Raw genomic sequence first — 21,811 nt, 5'->3', positions numbered from 1 at the left:
TACTGGTGGTGGTGAATCTACACTACTGGAAGATCTAAGACAACACCTGGGAGTTTTTCCCCTCTGATGTGTAGTCTTCCTCTTCACACACCTATAGAGCAGTTGTGGGAATACAAAATGTCAAGGAAGTCCTAACAGCACACCCCAGGCAGGAAACAAGAAGACTAGATTAAGAATCAGTGTTAACAACATCCTCTTTCTTCATAAGTTTCAAAGGAATCCACTTAGTCTGTATATGGGTTAAATATTAATCCTCATAAAATTCTTTTTTGATACGATTTTCAGAAAGTACATTATCTTGGCAATTTTTGTGGACCTGAGTGACACTTCTTCAAAAGTGCTGATATCTGCAAAGGTCAAAATTGTTTTAGACAATTGTGAAATTGTCTGTCTTCTGATTTTCTTCAGGCTTAGTAGGTTGCATTTGCAGGCTGTTCTTGCAATTAAGCCATTGTAATACAAGTGGAAGTTCTAGCATCCAAGGTGGGATGATTTGTAAAATGTGAACTGAAAACATCATGGGCAGAGTTAAAGCAGACAATGATTGATCTAGTTTTCTAAAACAGGGTTCTCCTTTTAAAAGTTTGGAAGATGCTGAATTAAAGAATTCAACCAAGTGATTTGCCAAGAGGGACCAGCCTCCATTCCAGATGCCTGCTTAATCAAGACTATCTGGTAGGTCTCAGGCAAGATTTGGTTTCAGGTGAAGGAAAAGCTCTAGGTCAACAAGATAAAGTACACATCAGACTAAGCCGCTAACACTGGGCTGTGTTTTTTCAAGGCCCAACGCTATCAGTATTAGGATTGTTGGGTCACATGCATTATGCACATCACACAACCGTTTGGACTGTATCTGATGCACTTCCATAAAGCCTGCAGCTTATACACTCTAGCACACAATCTCATTCCCATTTGGGAACCCTCATGCACTAGGTGCAGCTCATGACCTGCTGCCCAGCTGCTTTTTGGTATTCAAGAGTGGGAGGGTAGCTGTGGCACTAGTCGCAACTGGGAAGTGCATGGGATAGAATGCAAGCATGAAAGGAGCCTTTTAGAAAGTGTTTTCTGTAACTGAACTCTTACAAAGCAGCTTCTCCACTTTGTGTCACCCTGAACATGTTTCTCAGGAGGAGTTTCCTGCATGGGCCGTCAGAAAGCCAAAAGAGTCTCAGTCAGTGATCACAGGAGAAAAGCAACTGCTTTATGTTTTAAGTGGTGGTATACATGTTTTCTTCCTGATTTGAGATGCTAACTTCATCTGGAAATTCTACCTGAGATCCATGAAAGCAAAAAGTAGCACAGAATCCTTTTATGCAGTATGAAAGGGCAGTTGCTGAGACAATAACTTTGGGAAAACCACTAGCTGGCCAAGAACATTTACATTCAGTTCAATATGGTTTGTGTTAACACACAAGCACTATAAACCAAAATATTTTAATAAGCTGCATTTTTTACTTTGCACGTTGCTCCTGTTACTGTAATCCTGAATAAAAATGCTGCCTTTTATGGTATTGCTGGATTTCACTTACTGAAGTGAAATTACTTTACTGACATCAAACTGAATTATGGGTATTTTCTAGTTATCTGTTTCAAATCATAATGGTCTGAGACTTGACATCTGGGATTGTCATAATAATACTTCTCAGGTGCAGAAATACAGTCTTTTTCAAGATCACTTCAGCAAGATTTATTATTTCTACTGTACCACTATACACTATTTCACTACATCATTACATTCATTTTCCAGTACTGATATTGACAAGCTATGACTGAAACAGCCCTCAGTATGTCAATGCTGTTCTGTAATGCAATAATCTGAGTAGGTTTGAGAAACTCTGTGGGCTCTGTTGCATCCTCCTGTAAGAGGTCTGTCATTTTAGCAAAGCAGAGCAACTAATCATGTGTCCAAATCTTCCCTAACACCTTCTGCAGTCAGTGGAAAGGCTCTTGTTGATTTTCATAGACTTGTAGTCAAAGCTCCTGGGAACATTATTGTCCTGAATATTTCTTTGGCTGAAAAAATCAGAAGAGTGGAAGTGTGTCTATGACTTACTCTACCCCTTTTCACATCCTTTGGATGTTGCTGCATGTATTCCTCTAGGTTATTTCTTGCTGTGCATGCAAGACACTCACATAAACATGGCACTTGTTGGTGTAGTGGCACAAGAATTTGTAACTTTGTACTGCTCAGAAGATGGGAAACAATTTCAGCACAGACCTTCAAAGGAGGCTTCTAAATGGCGCTGCAAAGCAATGTGCTCATTTCCATTTATATTAGGAAACCACTGGCTCAACCTGACTTTACTGTCAGCATCAAAAATCTACTGAAGCAGATGAGACACACAACGTTATAAGGTTGTTTACTTTGTTTTAGATTCTTCCACAGTTTATTATTTCTTTGACTGCCTCTCCAGCTTCATGTTCCAGCCTAACTGCATATTTAACATTCAGATCCTACTGTTTGTGCTCAGGAGAGTACATATCTTTAAACTGTTGCATCTGGGTGTAGCAGAGGTTCCAGAACCATTATCTTCCATCTTTTATTTGTGCTTCAGTATCAGAGTGATGCTGAGTAACACAAGACAGTGAGTTTTACGTTCTCACTTTGCTTTGCATAAAAGGACTGCCAGTGAATTCATGCAAATGGGATTGGGAAATTAAAGGAAGAAAAAGGACAAAAAATATCTTGTATCTGACTATTTCCTTCCTCTGCAGTTATGAGAAGCCATACCATCAGAGATGGTTTTAGAGAACTCCAAAGACTGTTGCGGCACACATCTTGCAGACTTTAGAGGTAGAAACAGAAGTCCTAGCTTTCATTTCAGTAACAGCCTCAAAGTTAAATTTGGTCCCTGCCGAGCTGACTTCTGATAAACTGGAGTGGGGCTTTGAAAGCAACACGGTCTCTTGTACGCTATATGGCAAATAGCCACAAAAAGTATTCCTGTTGCAGGAAACAAAAACTCCCCTTCCACTGCTTTTGCAGAACAATAAGCAGGCATAAAGTACAGTAGGAGCTAGAGCAGCCTGCTAGGTTATAGGATGGGTGGGGTTTGAAAAAGGGTCCCCTTGCCAAGATTCAGAAGCAATTCCCCTTAATTCTGATGGCTTTCAGCGGGAAGTACTGAATTTGCCTTCTGTACTATCTGTTGCAGCTGTTTCTGCAGAGAATGGAAAAGAAAATTATGGGAGAAATAAATTGGGTTTGGGAGTAATCTGAATTCTTCCTTTTTAAGATTTCACAGGGAAAAGTAGATCTGTCCTGGGGCTCGATTATCTGTGCAGTTCACTGTGTTGTGGGTTTCTGAGTTCATTTGATTTGGTTTTGCAGAGTAGGTCAGAGAGAAAGAAAACATCAGCTCCGCACTAATTGCACTTCCTCTGACACCAGGAATGAGAATTTTTCTCTAACATCATCTCCCTGAAATCTTATCAGGTCTTGCCTGATGAAATAAAATTAGTTGAGTTCTTTTGCTATAGCTTTTACTTTCGCTATGTTACTGTTAAGGTTCAAAGGACCCATTTTTATTTATTTCAAGGGCAATTTACACCTCTTTGGCAAAGAAATTGCAGTGTGATAAAATTGTATCTTCCATCACAGTGTAAACGTGAATGGGAATCAGCCCCATAGAATCTTCATGAACTAATAAAATAAAAATTCACACAATAACAAAACTGTTTCTGGGCATAATACTAAGGTATTTGTATATTTCTATAAATAGCATTGCATAGCCTCTGAAGACTTTCACAATATCATACAACATAATAATATACAAAAGACCAGCTTAAAAACAACTGTTTTATTTCCTTGCAAAATCTCCTGGTGTTATATCAGTTAAATTGCCTTCCTTTTGTTTATCTTAGTATTTTGCTTATTGGCTTTCTGATTCCCTTTTTTCCACTGGCTTTAAGTGAAAAATTTAGTTACAAAGTGAAAGGACTATTTAAGATATAAGTGAAAAGCTTAGTTAAAAATAATTGTCCCTTATTAAATGCATATTAATTCAGCAAAAAAACTTAAACAGAGGAACAGCTTCAGTGAGAACTAAATTCTTAAGTTATGTTTAAAGCTAAACATAGACTTGTGGGATCTTTTGCAGAACAGGTCTGAACACAAGTATGTTTTGAAGGACCTTCTTGAATCATTGTCTTAAATATGTGCCTAAATCCTATGTACTTCACTGAGATTCAAACTTATTGCTTTATCTGTACACTTAAGTGCTTTATCAGGATTTTTCCCTGACTAAGGCTGAAGTGGACATGGGAATGTTTTGAACTTTTTGGAAAAAAAGTTAGTGAAGTGAAAAGGAATTCTACAGCAATTCTATCCTAGCTGGTAATGTAGCCTAGGGTGTATTAGAGAGTTATAAAAAATAATATTGGAAGATGAATTTTATCTGTAATAAAAACTTTGGCCTAGGGCACATTTTATTTTACAGAGGTACACTTAGGAAGGTGTCAGGAACTGCCATGATGAACATCCTACTGAATGACAGATTCATATGAAATCTGGCTTTGAGAATGGCCACCATCCAGTCCAGCAATAGCTCTTTCCTAGGGACAAAAGGAAATTCACTCCTAAGAGTCTCTTCTACTCGGTAGATATGGAGAAAGAAAACCTTTTTATTTAAAAGCCTATTTGTTTTTAACATTCAACAGATGACAGGGATGGGTAGATTCCTACTGACTTCAGTCATTACTGGCTTATTATCATGAGCCTACTGAAGAGTCAGTAGTCAAATACTCACCCTTTTTTTAAATCCAGGAGCACCCACATGGGACTGCTACTAGCCTCTGGGTATTTATGTCAACGGAACAGAATTTTCTGACCAAAATAATATTGCAAGGATCAGTCACCAGGATTTCCTTAGTTGTTGTTTCCTTGAAATGCCACTGTTAAAAATGTTACAAATATGTATGCTTGTATATGTGCATGTATATATAGCACACGCAAGAGACAGATGTGTATACATATAATAGAGAGACTTTCAGGTTCTGTTTTTGTGTCACAGAACTATTTCTAAGCATCTTGGATGGATATAGGAGACCTCAAGCAATGGCAGGGTTCAATGTTTCAAGTTTTGTTCAAATGCTGCTTACAGGAAATCTGAACTAAAATATACTTTTGAAATGATCTTAGCGCTAGTCCCTTATAAGGATTTTTCTCAGGGCTCTGATGGTACCTGTTGGTACCTGAGTTTCTACTGCAAAACAGTGGGATAAAACAGTATATCAAGCTTCAGAATGAACGAGTCAAGTTCAGAAAATGAACAGAATGGCACTTTAGTCTAATATAATTGTTCCCTGTAAATATTCAGAGAGCAAAATCTGATTCACTGGCAAGTAGCTTGAAGGAAGACTTTTACGCTTGATATGCCAAAACCCAAGTTTAAGAGGTTAGAATAAGAACAAATAATGTTTGATCCTACTGGAAATATTTGTATGTGTGTAAGCAGTGCAGTTCTCCAGCCTGCAGCTGGGATCAAACTGCATGGCACAGAGAAATTTCTGTGCAAGTGGATCTGCTAGTTAGAGGAGCAGAAGCCTAAACTCAGGACTCATAAAACTCTACTCTGCCAGTTCTAGAGTCAGACCCTTGAGAGCTCTCCACTCACGTCCTACCATCCACAATAGAAGAGCTTATATTGTATTAATATTACCACTTCGTATATGCGTTCATATGTTTTAAAGCATTTCTATTCACCTGTAGATTCCCCTGGCAACTTTAAAGCGAGTATACCATAGGCATTTCAATAACATGTCATACCCACATTGTGTCCTTGAATAAGAATCGTAGCTTTAAACTGGTGGGCTTCTCCTCCATTTTATACAGTCTGACCGGAATTTTCCTTTCTAAGCAAACACACCAAAGCATGTTTTATTACACTTCTTTTAAAACATTTCAAATTTAAATGACAACAGAAAGAAAACATTTATTGCTCTAATACATAATAACAAGTGAATATTCTTATTTTTTGTAAAGTATTTAAAAAAAACCCCAAAACTAAAATATTGTTTAATGATTACAGAGACTTTAGTATGTGATTATACAGCGTTTTAATCTATATTCATTTTATACACAAAATAATGTTCATGAAACGGTAAGCAGCAAACTCTGCTATGTATATGTGTATTAGCTACAGTCAGCAGCCTGATCCAGAAGATGCTGAGCACCCTCAACACGTTGACTCCAGTCAGTGTTAGAAGATGATCAGCAGCTTCTTGGATGGCGCCCAAATGATGCACTGGAAGGAGTATGTGATAGCAATGACAATATTTTAATGGATATTTTCTTACAGAATCACTAAGAAAATGTATTTTAATAGTCATTGATAAGCACCAGCTCACAACACTGCATGTGGCTGCATCACTTGCACGTTACATTTCCTGACAAACTGCATGTACAATACATCTAGAATTCTCAGCACAGAGAGAACCGAGAGTTGTTATGTAGCACTTACAAATTACCACAGGAAAAATGTAGGTTTTAGTAGCATTTTCAACAGTGAAGTTCCAATATTATTTTAGTGACTATGTTCCTTATGCAAAGGAAAAATAAAAAGTAGTCAGTGACATACTTCCTGACATTTTAATACTGGCTTTCAGGTGTTAACGATCTAAAGTGCTTTCATGTTTCATACATTTTTAAAAATTTTCAATTTATACAAAAAAATCAAAATATTTATAAATTTATTCTATACACTTGCAAATGTACAATTTAGTCTATTCCTGTTTCCTCACCTAAAAAATTGGCATTGCCATCTCCCAAATCTCTCTTTTGAAACCAAGTCTGTGAGTTTGTTCCTTGAATATAAGCATCCAGAAAATAGCAAATTCCAGGGATATCACTAGGGAAATTTGGTGGAAGCTCTTCTCTTGAGCGAGGTGTGAACACAAAACCTGGGTGTTCCTTTAACAACCTAGAACAAAAATGAATCATTTTATTAAAAATGAATCAGAAACTAATTGTTACTACAAGTGCAGTCATTCAATAATTCAGAATGTAGCAGGGCAGAATCTAATTTAATTTCTATAAGTTATTTACTGAAAATATAAAAAAAATACTCATTATTTGGTAACCTGGATAACCTATTAACTTGTGTACCAGCGCAAACAGGAGTATTGCCTCTCTTTTTTTGCCTTGCCAATGTTTTGCATGTAGATGCTATTTGTTGTAAATATTTTTAAAATTATTTAGCACTGAAAGCTAGCTCAGATCAGCACATGAAACTGGCACCGTAATTAATGTTTCAGCTAATGAAATACTGAAAAGCTTGTTAACTAAACTATCAAGATCCTCTTACCAATTCTAATAATTTTGCTTTTTCACACACATGCCCACTAAACCCAGTGGTCTTCTCTATCTGAAACAGGGATTGCTAATCTGTAGGGATAAACACTGACCGCTGGCATCCAAGCTTCCAAACAATTATTGCAGTATAAAGGAGTTGTACAAGGTGTTTTCAATATATGTTTAGAACTTGTGTACGAATAAAAAAGAAAAAAACACTAAACAGAAAGGAGGTTAACACATCATTCACTGAGGGAAAAAACTGAACATACCACAACAATGATAACAATGGTTTACCCTTTAACCAAATAACCTATTTTCTAGGCCCTCAGAGAACTAATCCTCTTTTTCAACAGTGTGTTCATTTCAAGTATTCTCTTGAGATGAATACAGAGCCATGCAGAAACCTATTTATGCCACAAGTTATTGGCAAGTCTTGTGTGGACAGAGTGTCTAGTGGTTTTAAGAAAAGACTGTAGTCAGTATCATTCAAAATTATTTTCTATATGAATGTGGAAAAAATCACTGTTGGCCAGCACCGTTCTACTGACATACATAAGCACTGGTGATGCTAATGCTAGATATATATTTGTTTAGAGCACATGACAGAAAAAGTTAATTACTGTGTGCCCTAATACCTGTGCTACTTCTATCTAAATCACCTATACAAGATAATCTGAAGCTTGGCACCCTGTAAATCACATGCTGCAGGGCATGTCAGGGTCCTGTGCCAAATTTTCTGTCCAACACTAGACACAGCATCTTGCCACAAGCCATTATCAGATAAATGGCAGTGGATACAAGCTAAGTAGGAATAACTGACTGTCCAGGCTACCGTGAGGGTAGCAGAGCTTTCTTAAAAGGAAAAAATAATTTATATCCTATTTCTGGTTATTTTACCCATCCAGCCATATCACTATCTACTAGTAGATTCACTCCAATTCATTGTAAAACTTTTGGGCACTCTGGAAGAAACAATAGTCTCTGTCAGCTCAGTGGCAAAAAATTCAGGCCTGGACCTGGAGTTCAGATGTAGACTGTTGTTACTAGAGGACCCAACTATATGAGAGAAGAAAAAAAAAAGCAGGAGATATACAGCTGCAGGGTAAGAAGCAAAATTGGCCCAGACAGCCCATTTATTTTAAATGTAACATCTGAAAAATAAATATCAACTGTTCTGTTTCACCTGCTGTTGCTGGTTGCATTCTGACTAAAAATAACCACGATGCATTCATGAGCAGTCAGATAAAAAGAAAAAAAAAAAGGAAAATAAACAGCAGTACTTCAGAGGGGGGAAAAAAAAGAACAGGAAGACAGGAAGATAATGAACTATTACAGTCACTGCTTCAGGTGGACATTTGGCAGATATGAAGCACTGTACCTGTAAGTTGTTGGGCTGACATTTATTTTCCTAGGTATACTGCAAGATTCAAACTTATTGGCAAGGGTTACATTATTTCCAAAAAGGCAATAACGAGGCATTTTAACCCCAACAACTCCAGCAAAGACAGATCCAGAATGAAGGCCAATACGCATCTTTAAATAAGACAGAAAAGAGCATTATTAGGTAAAATAAAATGGTTAAAGTCAGTTTTACAAATTCTTCCTCTATTTTTAAAAAAACCAAATACTGAGCTACTAATATAAATTGAGTTGGTACAGTCACCTTAAAATGTCTATTCTGGTCATCACTGCCTGTGGAGAGGAAACTAGCTGAAGTTTACCTTGCTTTGCATTTATAGTAATTAATCCATCTGATATGGCTGTGATAACATTGGTCTCTGTGGCAGTAAATTGATCTAGAAACATCATCAGGAGTTACTATGACACTTGGATACTTTTCTGGGAGGAATTACATGACAGAATGTTGTTAGACTGGTGACAGTTAATGAATAGTACTGGCTTCGCTGTTAAGGTCAGAATACAAATCTTAGGGAATAGCAAAGAATCCGTATATGCTGTAGTTCCAGCTGAACTCTTTTGACATGGTCGCATGTAAATCCCAGTCCCAGAGTACAGAGTTTTGATAATTAATCAAATTATACAGGAGTCGAAACATTTTGATACCTCTCCTTTGTAACTCATACTCAGATTTTTGAGTTTTGCTTAGCTGGTGCTGCTTTCTACATTCCTTTTTTGGTTTTTTTTGAGACGTGTTCTTTTTCTTATGTGCCTTATACATAAGTAGACATGTTTTCTTCAGAATAGCACTCTGATACAATAATGGCATAATGTTGGGAAGCTTGTGCGTCTACTGTTTGTGCTACTCTTTACATATCAAGAGAATATATCACTATGAAGAAGTCACAGTTTCTACTTTTGAGTGGTAAAGCAGAAAAGCCTACAACAAAAGCAAAATCCACCCACACAGCAAAGATGGCTGAAATATGTACATTGATAAACAAGTCTGATTTAAAGTAAGGGGTCCGCAGTCACACCTTCTTCTTTGACAACTGATCTATAAAATGACAGTAGACTGTGTGACAGATTTGTTGCTTTGCAAAATAGCTAATGCTTTCAGGAAGCATTTCATTAAAATACATGCAGGCTTTCATTAAAAATAGAAAGACTCAGTTTTCTTCTAAGAAGCTTCTAGTAGGTACTTACACAATACAATTTTTTCTCCCTATTTTAAAATGGATTTTAAAAAAGTAATAGCATTCCTCATTTAGAATTATAGGGTAGCATTCGCGTGGAAATTATAAACATGTTTTAATATTATCAAGATGTTTCCAGATTTTTTATGCATAATTTAATTTGATATTGTGAAATACAAAAAGAATGACATTTATTTATAACATAATGCTGTTATTCTCTGTGATAAATGTGGAGCATGGAATCCTCTTAATAACCATTTTCTTTGTCTTGGACTACAAATATCCCTTAATCTAAACCAAAGAAGCCTGAAGCTTTCTAAAGGAACAAATTAATAGATGAATGTTAAAATGAGCAAATGAAAGACATAATGAACCTTAGGCACCTGTATTAAAAATAATAGGACCTAATTTCAGGACCTTTGATCTTATTAGAAGGTCCACATCCTTTGTCATGCACAAGGCCTTTCTCTTTTTTCTCCATGAGAGGTAAACCTACATGAAAAGTTCAGTACCTGCATAAGTCCTCATTGAAAGGAAGCCATAAATGTAACACTGAATCTAACAGTTGCTTTGACAGCATTAACACTTATTATCTTATGGTAGTGGGTCAGTATCTGACTGTAGAACAAGAACAGCACCAGAATCCTTTAAAAATTTGTGGATTACTGCAATCAGAACATGTCTTTGATGATTCATATTTATACCTGTTACCTCAAAAGACTTAGATGTCCTCATTGGGTCTAATTTTGAGAAAGGATTAGTCTCCTCATTAGAAAACAGTAACAGAATATTCCATGTCACTGACAAATTTATTGCTACGGAGAGAAAAACTGCAGCATGTCAGTGTGTACCTATTGATTTCACTGTGTTTAAGTCTTTTGGGTTGATTTTCAGATCTGTTTCGCCTTTACCCCTCCACAAAACTCTCATTAATAGCACTAAGAAGGTCAGCTTCTCCAGCCATACACACTTGGTTCCCCAGCTTGTCTGAATTAATGCAATGATGTGAAATTTCCTTGAGACAAAAACCGCAAAAGCAACTAAACAAACAAAAATGCCCACTTTAACCATATAAAATACAATAAAATGTATGACCTTGATAGGCTCTCCATGGGGAGACACCACCTCATCTGACAGCTCCATCATCTTCAGGGCCATCAACGCTATTTGAACAGCATGTGTTTCACTTTCTTTGTGTAAACCTCCAGCGACACAGTAGGCATCTCCAATAGTCTCAACCTAAAATAGGCATATTTGTTCCTTGCTGTTAGACTGTTTGACATATAAAAGAATAGTCTGTGGCTTCAGTAAGAATTGTACCTACAAACTAACTGAGTCTTATTTGTCCTGCTAAATTATTTAAGTCCGGGGAAAATCCTGCAGTATCACTCAAAAGATAAAATTGCGCAACTTGTATTTATTGCTGGCCATGATGCTAAAATACTCTTCCTTGCTAACCTGCTGTCAGGCACCCATAGCTACATTAAACACCTATTTACTCCAGATTCAGAGCACAGTCATTGAACTAAATTTCTAAAATCAGCTCTTAAGTTTTGATGGGTTTCTCTCTTGGCTGCAAGAATGGCTGCTTCTGTTGACTTTGTTTGTTTTGTGATTTATCTTAATATGTCTTTCTTATAATGAAGGTTTAGGGCAAAATAATTTTTGAACTTCTATTATCCTCTGTCCCATTTAGTCTTAATTCCCTTTCCTGCCCCAAAACCCCACAGAAAAGCAATGAATTGTGTACCTTGTAAACATCTAGCTCTCCACACTGGTAATCAAAGCGAGTATAAAGCTCATTAAGCATGGTGATAACCTGCATAGGTGAGCACTGGGAACAGATGGCAGTGAATCCAACAATGTCAGAGAAAAGCATTGTGACATTATTAAATTTCTTGGCTTGCACAACTTGTCCCTGCCACAGCTGCTGAGCAACCTCTCCAGGAAAAATTGAAAACAGGAGATCTACAGTCTTCTTCTTTTCTTCTTCAAGTGCTTGATGGGCCTGCTCGAGGGTTGCTTTTAGCTTTCCTAACCTCTTCTTCAGTCCATCCTGAGCTCTGGCCTGCTCTCCTATCAGAACAACATCTCTCAAAGCATTGTGAATGGGAATATCTGAGAGGTACAATCCACGTCCTGTAAAATCTTCTAGTCTATCCACACAAGGAGATCCCAAGAATAGGATGGCACTGGATTCAAAAATATAGATCATTTGGCCTTTGAGATCCATTACCTGAAACAGTTAAAGAAACAATAATTCATGCAAAACGTGCATGGCAATGGTTTAGAAGCAAGACGTTTTAGAGGAAATACGTTTTGCTGAAACATAGGAAAATCAGACTGGTCCATACTCCTTACATTTTCACTTAGTTGCTTAAGAGAAAACATGGGGTGCTAAATCATAGATCCATCAAGTAAGCTTATTTTGCCTGAGCCTCTGGTACAAAAGTCAGACCACAACTTAAGGATAAACAATTATGTTTATCAGTATCGGTTTTAGCTTAGGATGAAAAGAAAAACAAAAAGAAGAATTTTGTGTATTTTCATCTATCGATAAAATGTTACTGACTATAGTGACCTATGAATTTCTGCTAATAACTAGTGTTCAGTTCATGCACCACTTTCTTTGTAAGATAAAGTAAGAAAATCTGCTTCAATTTTATCATACGATGTTTGGTACTCACTGCAATTTAAAATTAAAGGCATAAATGGCAGAAATATCCCATTTAATGATCTAAAACACCAAAATATTTTGTGTGTTTTTATGTCCCTTCTGTATTCAGTTGTGCAATGTGCAAGGTGCTGCAGAGCTCCACTTAACATTGCTTTGAAAGACCATTTTTTGAAGAAAACCCGTTACTTGCTGATAGACATTTGCGTATCTAAGTACCTTCAAAAGCAAAGCAGAGTCTGCTACTGCTTGTAATCATTAAACTGCTGCCTAGTGCAGAAATGAGATGAAGTAGCTAATTAGTGCTACATTTTTTTCCCACTTCATTAATAACTGAGTGAAATCTTTATTACTGCTCTTCATTTAAGTTCTTGGAGTGTTGAGTCTGAACTGGTAATTCATCCTGGAGTGCCTCAGGTGTATATAAGTGGGAATTCAGCTGGGGCCAGTGATGAATAAAAGCAGTCATTGAATATTCAATGCTTTTTACTGTCCCAGGTCATTTGCCACAGACCTAGCTTCAGCAAAAATAGTAAGTAATCCCAGCAGCTGAAACTAAGTGGGACCTCTGGCGACTGCATTTGATGAAAGCATCAGAATATCAAAGATACCAAAACACCAAAGATACCAAAGGCTGAAGGTCTACTTCTTTCCCCAAATCCTAGAGCTGTTGTTCCCAGATGATTGAGGGGCACCTTGGTAAAGCTTTCCCTGCCACTGTCTTTGTGTTGAAGATGCCCTTACTCTCAGCAGCATTGCATGTCATTGGCTTCATCTCAGTTTACTCAGTTTATCTCAATATTTCAATGTTTTTTAATAAAATCAAGTTAACAGTCAGTTTTTACTCATGTAAAAGTCCTAAAGCAGGGTTTTGACTGAATATTGGCTTCAGAATCTGAATTACATTAGAATGCCCTCAAAAAATTATCATCATCATCATCATTATTATTATTATTAACAACATTGAGAGGTAGAGAAAGCAAAGTGCAACATGTTTTGTGGCTGAAGAAAACCAATTCCTCACAGAAGCAATGGTTATAAAAAGTCTCTTACCATGGATGATTTCATATCAGCACTATCCCATCTTCTGACCCGTACAGTAAACTGCATATTTATCATTGTCATTATTCCACTAAAAGTGCAGCTTACTTTGGGGGTAAGAATTTCAAAATACTCTTCAAAATTGGGCTTAGCTTGAAATTCTCTCCTGGTCAAAAGTCTTCTTATCCCATTTCCAATTTGAAGAACTGACATATCCTTGTCAAACATAAAATGAAATGGGAAAGTCTTACAGAACACAGAGGCCGGAATCACAAGTGAAGACTGTGGTTTACATGGAGATAAGGAAGGTTTTGCACTTTTGACTTGTATAGAGTACAGCAAATAAGGCTGATTAGCAAACTCAGTGCAGTCATTATGGAAACAAGGAGGCATGAGCATCACTTCCACCTCAGTTTCATACAAAATATGAGCTGCTGCTTTAATAATACCAGACAGAATAAGACTCGTGATTTTCTTAGGAAAGAAATAATACACATTTAAAAAGTCCTGATCTTTCTCCAGGCATAATATCGAGGCATCTTCGAGTCTGTCCTTTTTTCCTGCTTCTTGGCTGTGGCCACTCTGCTTCAGCAGAGTAGTGAAACTGTTCAAGAAGTCCTTAAGGGTTCCTCCAATAACCCCTAATATGTGTTCATCCTCTTCATAGCATATTTTGAATAGCTCTTCACCAAGAGATTCCCGTAGAGACTCCACGGGAACACCTGCATGGAACCACATTTTAATCAGAACTGTGCTCATCATGCTGAATCTCAAGCTAACCTCCACTGTTTTTTCATGCTAGACCAAATCAAATTAGCAATATCCTTCCCTGATCCAGCAATGACACTGAGGGCCCTCTCTTTTAGGAGTCCTGCTGTAACCAAAGACATACTCGTGTTGCCTGGAAACAGGGAGACAATAAGTTGTAGTTTGGAAAGATCCAAGAGTCGGTGTTCTTTGTAGAGATGTAGACAGAATGAATGCACATTTTGGCACAGGATTTAACCCAATTCCCTTAGCTTGATATAAAGAAACAAAATAAGAATTTAAAAACTTAAGAATAAAAAGTAAGACTAAAGTAGGATCTGTGCACACATGCAGATATAAGTACTATGCTTCATGCAATAAATTAAATGACCCTGGGATTATTCCAGGGCACTGAGGCCAGTTGGCACAGAACAGCTCGCATCCTTGCTAGTAAATTTGTTTTAACAGGATAGCTGCTTGCAGACCGACTGTTGGGAATGTTCCAACTTTCCAACTGTTACTGGGAATCATTTGGAAAAGTGTTATCTGTCACAGGTTAACTGTGTTCCAGGACCAGCTTAACAGTTTAAGTGTACAGAAGACCACATTTCAGTTCCTGGCAATGTTAATTTGCTATTACAGATGTAAGCAGAGATTCCTGTATTGCAGATTACAGCAGTTTTCTTCCGACAGACTACAGTCCTTCAGAAGATGAAAAGGATCAAACAGTTTTTCATTAATAAAGAACTGTGACTTATTACTGAATGTATATCACAACTCCCTCTAGAAGTTGGATCTTTGGGATAGATGATTCTATGACAGCTCAGACTTGAGAAATTCATCTCTTTAGCTCAAATTTCGACACTCTGAACTGTTAGTTGTACGGATCACAGTTCAGGCTCTGTTTTGTCAGCATCACTGCAGCCCTTACATGGAGGAAATTATTTCATAGTAATAAGGCTAATTTTTATATACATCTATTATTTTATATATATAACATATATAATCCATATATTTTTATATGTCTATTATTAAACAGCCTGCATTACCTGCTGCATTAGCATGATCACTGATTATTTTTTCAAAATCTTCTCTATCCCCACTTTTTCTGTAAAGAACACAAAAATATAAGTAAACCCCCTGAAAAATCAAGATAAACATGGTAAAAATAGTAAGTAACAGAAGTTACCTACCCTGCCTTTAATGTGTACAGATGAAGTTTTGGTGGTCAAATAGGCAGTTTTTTATTAATTTAAAACAGGGTCTTGGTAGGATCTTATATTATCCTGTGCATTTGTGATAAATTGAAGTTTTAGTGGTCTAAACTCAGATTATGGATTGAGGCCAAATGCTATAGACTGTCATTAATTAAAAACTCTTCAGTTGTAACAGTCCAGTTTATTGTTTGGTTCGCATTTTTTGCTTGAAGCCATAACTATATTTCATAACATATTGTAAAATATTATTGAAATTTATATTCAAGCATTTATTGGAATTACATTGCATTAAATTCAAAAGAGGTGAGAAGGTATTTCTGTTTTGAGAGGAAATACCAATAACAACCATTAACTTCAAAATTACTTGTTTGGTGGTGGTAATCCAGATTCTGTGACAAAAAACTGCAGCCCTATGAGGCCAATAAATGTCAACCTGAATGTCAGACCCAAAATGATGGGAAAGACATATAGCTTAGATTAACCTCCATATAAGCAATAAGCTTTTCATACATGCTTTCTGAATTTCTTCACTTGAAATATCTTAGATATATTTGTACACAAAACCAATATAGACATTTAGATCTGTTTTAAATTTGCATTACTACATCATTCATAATAGCATAATAACTTTTTGTTTTCAGACTAATACTCCAGGAAGCAACACATAATTAAAGATAGGGAAAATATTCATACCAATCAGCCAGTCAGCAATTGCAAAGCACATCTGACCCGTTATCTTTGTTTCAGTCAATGCATAGAAAGTGCTTTGAAAATATCAAGTATAATTTAAAAGATACATTGTAATTATCTATTGTTACCAAGGTGAGCAACAGTGTAGTGTCCAAAGTCATTATTTTTCCCCACTTCTGAAAGGAGATTTAAACTGAGTGGCTTATTTTTTCCGATGCATTCAATAAATTGAATCCTCAATGTATAATGAGACACTAAGAAATTCTCACTCCCTACAAGGCTCAAATGATTAATATTGGATTAGTACTAACGAGTGCTGAAATTCAAGATGAGTTCCTCAGAAAAAGAAACTAGAAGCCAAGTGAACCCACTGAAAACATGTATGTCAGTATATGTAGCATATGATTGTTCACTGTATCAGAAGCTAAATTTTTTGTAAAATAGTAATAATTTGCATTTAAAATTCTTTTCCTGGGATCTCAGAAACACTGGGCTAGATCAATATACAACCATATCTACCTTTCCCTCTATGCCTGAGTAGTCTCTGAGTTCCTCCAAAACACTTGCTCGTTTTAAACCGAGTCCTTGCCTGTTTCCCTGCACAAATGGCTAAATTGCCCATTAAGACAACTGTGTGAGTGCTTTAAGTATTTGTGAATATTTTAAAATAAACTAAATCATTATTAACTTATGTTACACAAATGTTACACACCAATTTGACAAGATAATTGAAAACATATTCTAGAAGTCCTGACTGGGGAAGAGTGGCTAGAAAGCTTCCTGGCAGAGAAGGACCTGGGGGTGCTGGTTGACAGCCATCTGAATATGAGCCAGCAGTGTGCCCAGGTGGCCAAGAAGGCCAACAGCATCCTGGCTTGTATCAGGAATAGTGTGGCCAGCAGGAGCAGGGCAGTGATCGTGCCCCTGTACTCGGCACTGGTGAAGCAGCACCTTGAATACTGTGTTCAGTTTTGGGCCCCTCACTACAAGAGAGATATCACGTTGCTGGAGCATGTTCAAAGAAGGGCAATGAAGCTAGTGAAGGGTCTGGAGAGCAGGTCTTATGAGGAGATGTTGAGGGAACTGGGGTTGTTTGGTCTGGAGAAGAGGAGGCTGAGGGGAGACCTTATGGCTCTCTACAACTACCTGAAAGGAGGTTGTAGTGAGGTGGGTGTTGGTCTGTTCTCCCAAGTAACTAGCAATAGGATGAGAGGAAATGGCTTCAAGCTGTGCCAGGGGAGGTTTAGATTGGGTATTAGGAAAAATTTCTTCACTGAAAGAGTGGTCAGGCACCGGAACAGGCTGCCCAGTGAGGTGGTGGAGTTACCATCCCTGGGGGCATTCAAAAGACATGTAGATGTGGCATTGCAGGACACGGTTTAGGAGACGTGGTGGTGTTGGGTTGACAGTTGGACTTGATGATCCTAGAGGTCTTTTCCAACCTTAATGATTCTATGATTCCCTATCACCACCCCAGTCCTTATAAACTGTGCAAAACATTTTTGCTGTCAAGTTAGTTGCAAACTCGTTACATATACATACCTGGTGTCCTTTATTTTGTGTTTTGCAAGTGTTCTCTGAAGTGCAAGATTTAGCCTTTCAAACTGGGGAAGAGAAAAAGGTATGTTGATTAAAATGTCATTGCTGAAATCATACAAGTAACATTTTTATAAAGAGAAGAATTACTTCACTGTCCTTTGGACTAACATCTTTTTTCAAGAGGGTATAGTTGTTAGAAACAGCATGTCATTTAAGTTGATGTCTTCAGCTCAACTCTAGTACCACTATAATTAAGCCCCTTAGCTCATGTGTGCCAGTGGTTGTGCATTTTAAATATAGTCATGTGTTTTACCTCCAAGTTGTTAGATGGCAATAAAGACAATGCTGCTAAGAAATAAGAATAAGTATAACTATATAAGTATAATAAGAAATAAGTATAACTAACCCAACTTTCTATTATTACACGCCCCCCACCAAAAAAAAACCCATCCTACCATGGATGCAAAATTTGGAAATAAATCTTTTCAGTTTAAAATATATTCTCCTAACAGAAAAAGGCAGTTATATTCTGCATTATGCTCAGAGAAAAGCAGTAAAAAGTGGCTTTTCTACCTAGTAACTATTCTTGGAATATTAAGAGTTAAATTATTTTTCACTGCAATTTTCAGAAACGTCAGGATTGAAATTGCAAAAGGTAACAGAGTTTCAAATGCAGCTATACAAGATCAGTATAGCATTCTGTGCTTCAGATTACCTCCTTTTCTGTTTTCAAGACCATAGCATTTCAAGACAATGTTAGAACCATTTATTTTATATTTGTAGAAAAAGAAAAATTTTGGCTATGTATGCTGTAAACCCAAATGTCCTCCAGATGAAGATCTAGTCACTGTAGATAACCTTTGTACAGGGTACCATCATAAAAGACCCTTCAGAATATCATGAATATTTAACTTAATTTATCTTGATCCCATGGTTCCATATGCTTTCTCTAGTTCCTAATTAGATCAGATAGAACACTTTCCAAACATGCATATTTCAAATTGCTGGGGCCAGTAAAGCTTTCTTATGTATGTAGTCTCTGATCATCTGAAACCAAAACTTCCCATAAAGACAGGGTCATGGAATAGTACTATGCTGACGTGACAGAATTTGGCAGTGAGGCTTGCTGTGGCCTGGCTTTTTCCTGACTCTCATTCCCTGAAGAAACTAGTGTTTCCTACTGCATCTTTTACTTTTTGTATTTTCAAAAGGAAAGTTTGCACACCTGAAGAAAATGTCATGTGAAAGAAAAGCAATATTTTGCGGAGACTTTTTCCAAGCAAAAATCTAAACTAAATAACTGTTCTGTGATGTATATGAACACAATGTAAATTACATCTGTGTATAAACTGGTACAGTAAATGGAACGCCATCCAATTAATTACTCATCTCTGATCACTGTTGTCTATATTTCTGTAAACACACAAAGAAGCAAATAAAACAATCACACACACTACATTATATCTCAAATTTAATATAAAGTTATTCTGGATGCACTATGTCCTGGACTTCCATGCACAACTCACTGTTTTCATGAGGAGTTCATTAATCAGTCGGGGTCATGATGTGGCCCCCTGTTTTGGAGTTTCCAATTGGAAAGAAGATGATGTTAGTCGCTGATGGTTAAGTAAGGCACTATAAAGTATCTAAGCAATGAAAAATATGTTTTTAAACAAATATGTTGGAAAACTGGGACTGGGAAGACGCTTAAGTCTTGACCCCAAATCAGCATGAGAACAGACTACTATACTTGGACAAAGTTCCAATGAACATAACTTGAATCACTGTAAATAGCAGTGACAATAACCTCGAACTTCAGTAGTGCCTGGGGTACAAGGTCATAATATCCTTGACTTTACCAAGCTTTTGTCCTAGCTGATGAACCAGCCTATCATAATTATAACAGGCAGCCGCATACATTTATACGACTCTTTAAAGAAAAAAAAAACCCCAGTTATTTAATTAAAAGTCCCATCAACAACTATATACTAGAAAAGCAATAAAGCAATCATGACACCGTAGAAAGGGTGCTTTGCCAGTTCATTCATGAGTTAAAAGTCCTTTCCTCTATACATTTAAAGATCAGTTTAAAGGGATTAACTTCTTCTGGGTAAGTACAGTAGAGGTAAAAGGGGGTCTATCGAAAGTTGATCATGTAGAGTTTTAGCAAAAAGGTAATAGATGAAGAGTTGTGAAAACAGGTCAGCAAATAGATTTAACAAAACTCCAGCACTTTAGTAAAGTACACTGAATGTCCAAGTAATAGAATTCTAATTAATTGAGTATACAGAGTGGCCATCTGCCATTTATAGTCCCAACATATACCAGTCAGTTCCTTCACACTTTCCACAGAATTTGAGGCAAGCCCAAGTGCTGACTGTTACGGAACTGCATTTTTCACGTTCTTGTTTCAGAGGCAGACCATGGTATTCATCTCCGCTCAAGCAAACCACTGTGCATGTACTGTAGCTGTTTTCAGTTGAGGTGAGCAGAGACATAAGAAAACCTTTGTGGTAAACACAGACAGTAACATTTTTTAAAATCGTATGGCAGGAGGCTAGCATCATAGCAGATGAAAACAGCTATTCTAATTTTGTTGTGATAATGACTAATGTACTTAGCAGTATGGATTCAGTTAGGTGAATTGATGAGGTGACCACATAATTTACATAATTAGGTAACAAGGCAGAGTTTCTCTAATTGTATCTCCATCTAAAAAAATTGCTACGGAAACACATGGATTTAAAAGGAATGATTAGAATGATCAGTGAAAGGTTGCAAATACAAGGCAATAAAATAGAGAAATACAGTGGAAGGGATGGTGTGTACAAAACTGATTGTGGCAAAATTGTACCCAGAAGGAATGGAAGAGGATAAAATGAGGATTTAAACTATGCAGAACTAGGTAAGGACACAAACTTTGAAGTCAAAACAACTTTCTAAAGGCTTACATCTGAAGGCTGGCATAAAATGATTTTTTTATATATATATAATTAAATGCCATTCAAGTATTATCATGATGCAGTATCTCTTTACCTCAGGAAAGATTAGTTTGCAGATGCTTTCAGTTAGTGTGTGCAGGTACACTCTACTTCTGCTCGTTTTCCTTTGTGGAAGGTTTCCTTGGGCATCTTTTTCATGGACTTCTTTGCAGATAGGCAAAGCTGCTCGAGACCTGTTTTCTGTGCAGTCCTTGTCATGTTCCTCAGGAATGTGACTTTGAGTCAGTAAGGAGAAAGGACATTCCCCTGTGATCTTCAAGTCTTTCAGTTTTGTACAGAACATACTGTACAGTGTCTCTGTCTTGAGATTAAGACTACTTGGCTTTGAGTTCAATGGTTCTGTTTATTAACAAGAGCAGAAGATGCCAGAATAGTAGATAAGGCAACCGCTGTGGAAGATTATTAGTAGCTATAAATCGCCACAGGAAAAACTGCGTGCCCTACAAAACAGGAAGAAAGAAAAAAGAATTAAAAAATTTATTTTCTCTTTCAAATTCCTATGGTGTGCCAGTTTTATCGTGTGTGCGTTAAAATAATGGCTTTTCTAGGCCCTTGCTCAGGAAAACACTTAAGCTCATGTGCCATTTTAAGCATGCAATCCCTACTGACTTCAGTGCTTTGGGTAACTAAACTTGCGTGCATGGTTAAGTTCTTCGCTGACTTGGGGCTCTAGTGATTAAGGCAGAGGATTTGTTTTATCTGATATATCTTTGGTCACAGTATGGATGAGGTTTCTGAAAGGGTAGAGAACAGAATTCTGATGAGAAAACCTTTTTGATTCTTCATAAGCAGCTATCAAAAACTACCTGACGCGGCACAATGAAACTGATTTGTTATGTATACTTAAATCCCAAGACATCTTTTTTGTAACCGAGAATTGTTAGCAATGCAATTCTGGAACAGCAAACCTTCCAAGACCAAAGGTTACTGCCGTGTATAAAAGCCACTGACTGGTGAGAACTAACATCATGGGAATTCGACCACATAACTGAGGTTGCTCGGAAACACCAGGG

At 37.1% G+C, this 21,811-nt stretch overlaps 1 protein-coding gene and 1 long non-coding RNA gene across 3 annotated transcripts in view; one reads left to right on the top strand and one right to left on the bottom strand.

The window, feature by feature from the left end:
- Positions 1-21,811, top strand: part of LOC142056356 (uncharacterized) — a 161,097-nt gene that overhangs the window by 2,189 nt on the left and 137,097 nt on the right. For both annotated transcript variants that reach the window (XR_012660303.1, XR_012660304.1), the window contains exon 2: positions 567-675. This is a non-coding gene — a long non-coding RNA (uncharacterized LOC142056356). The remainder of the gene's footprint in view (positions 1-566; positions 676-21,811) is intronic.
- The window catches only part of GUCY1A1 (guanylate cyclase 1 soluble subunit alpha 1), a 32,490-nt gene continuing 16,938 nt past the window's right edge, over positions 6,260-21,811 (bottom strand). The window contains exons 2-9 of the mRNA XM_075090994.1: positions 20,833-21,238; positions 17,800-17,861; positions 15,400-15,458; positions 13,616-14,325; positions 11,639-12,124; positions 10,984-11,127; positions 8,673-8,827; positions 6,260-6,920 (exon numbers count right to left, since the gene is read on the bottom strand). Of these exons, the coding sequence (XP_074947095.1) occupies positions 6,719-6,920; positions 8,673-8,827; positions 10,984-11,127; positions 11,639-12,124; positions 13,616-14,325; positions 15,400-15,458; positions 17,800-17,861; positions 20,833-21,081 (2,067 nt within the window). The 5' untranslated portion in view covers positions 21,082-21,238 and the 3' untranslated portion in view covers positions 6,260-6,718. The remainder of the gene's footprint in view (positions 6,921-8,672; positions 8,828-10,983; positions 11,128-11,638; positions 12,125-13,615; positions 14,326-15,399; positions 15,459-17,799; positions 17,862-20,832; positions 21,239-21,811) is intronic.

The sequence above is a fragment of the Phalacrocorax aristotelis genome, chromosome 4, assembly GCF_949628215.1.
Source record: "Phalacrocorax aristotelis chromosome 4, bGulAri2.1, whole genome shotgun sequence".
Classification (NCBI taxonomy): Eukaryota; Metazoa; Chordata; class Aves; order Suliformes; family Phalacrocoracidae; genus Phalacrocorax; species Phalacrocorax aristotelis.
This window is presented reverse-complemented; position numbering and strand designations above follow the sequence as displayed.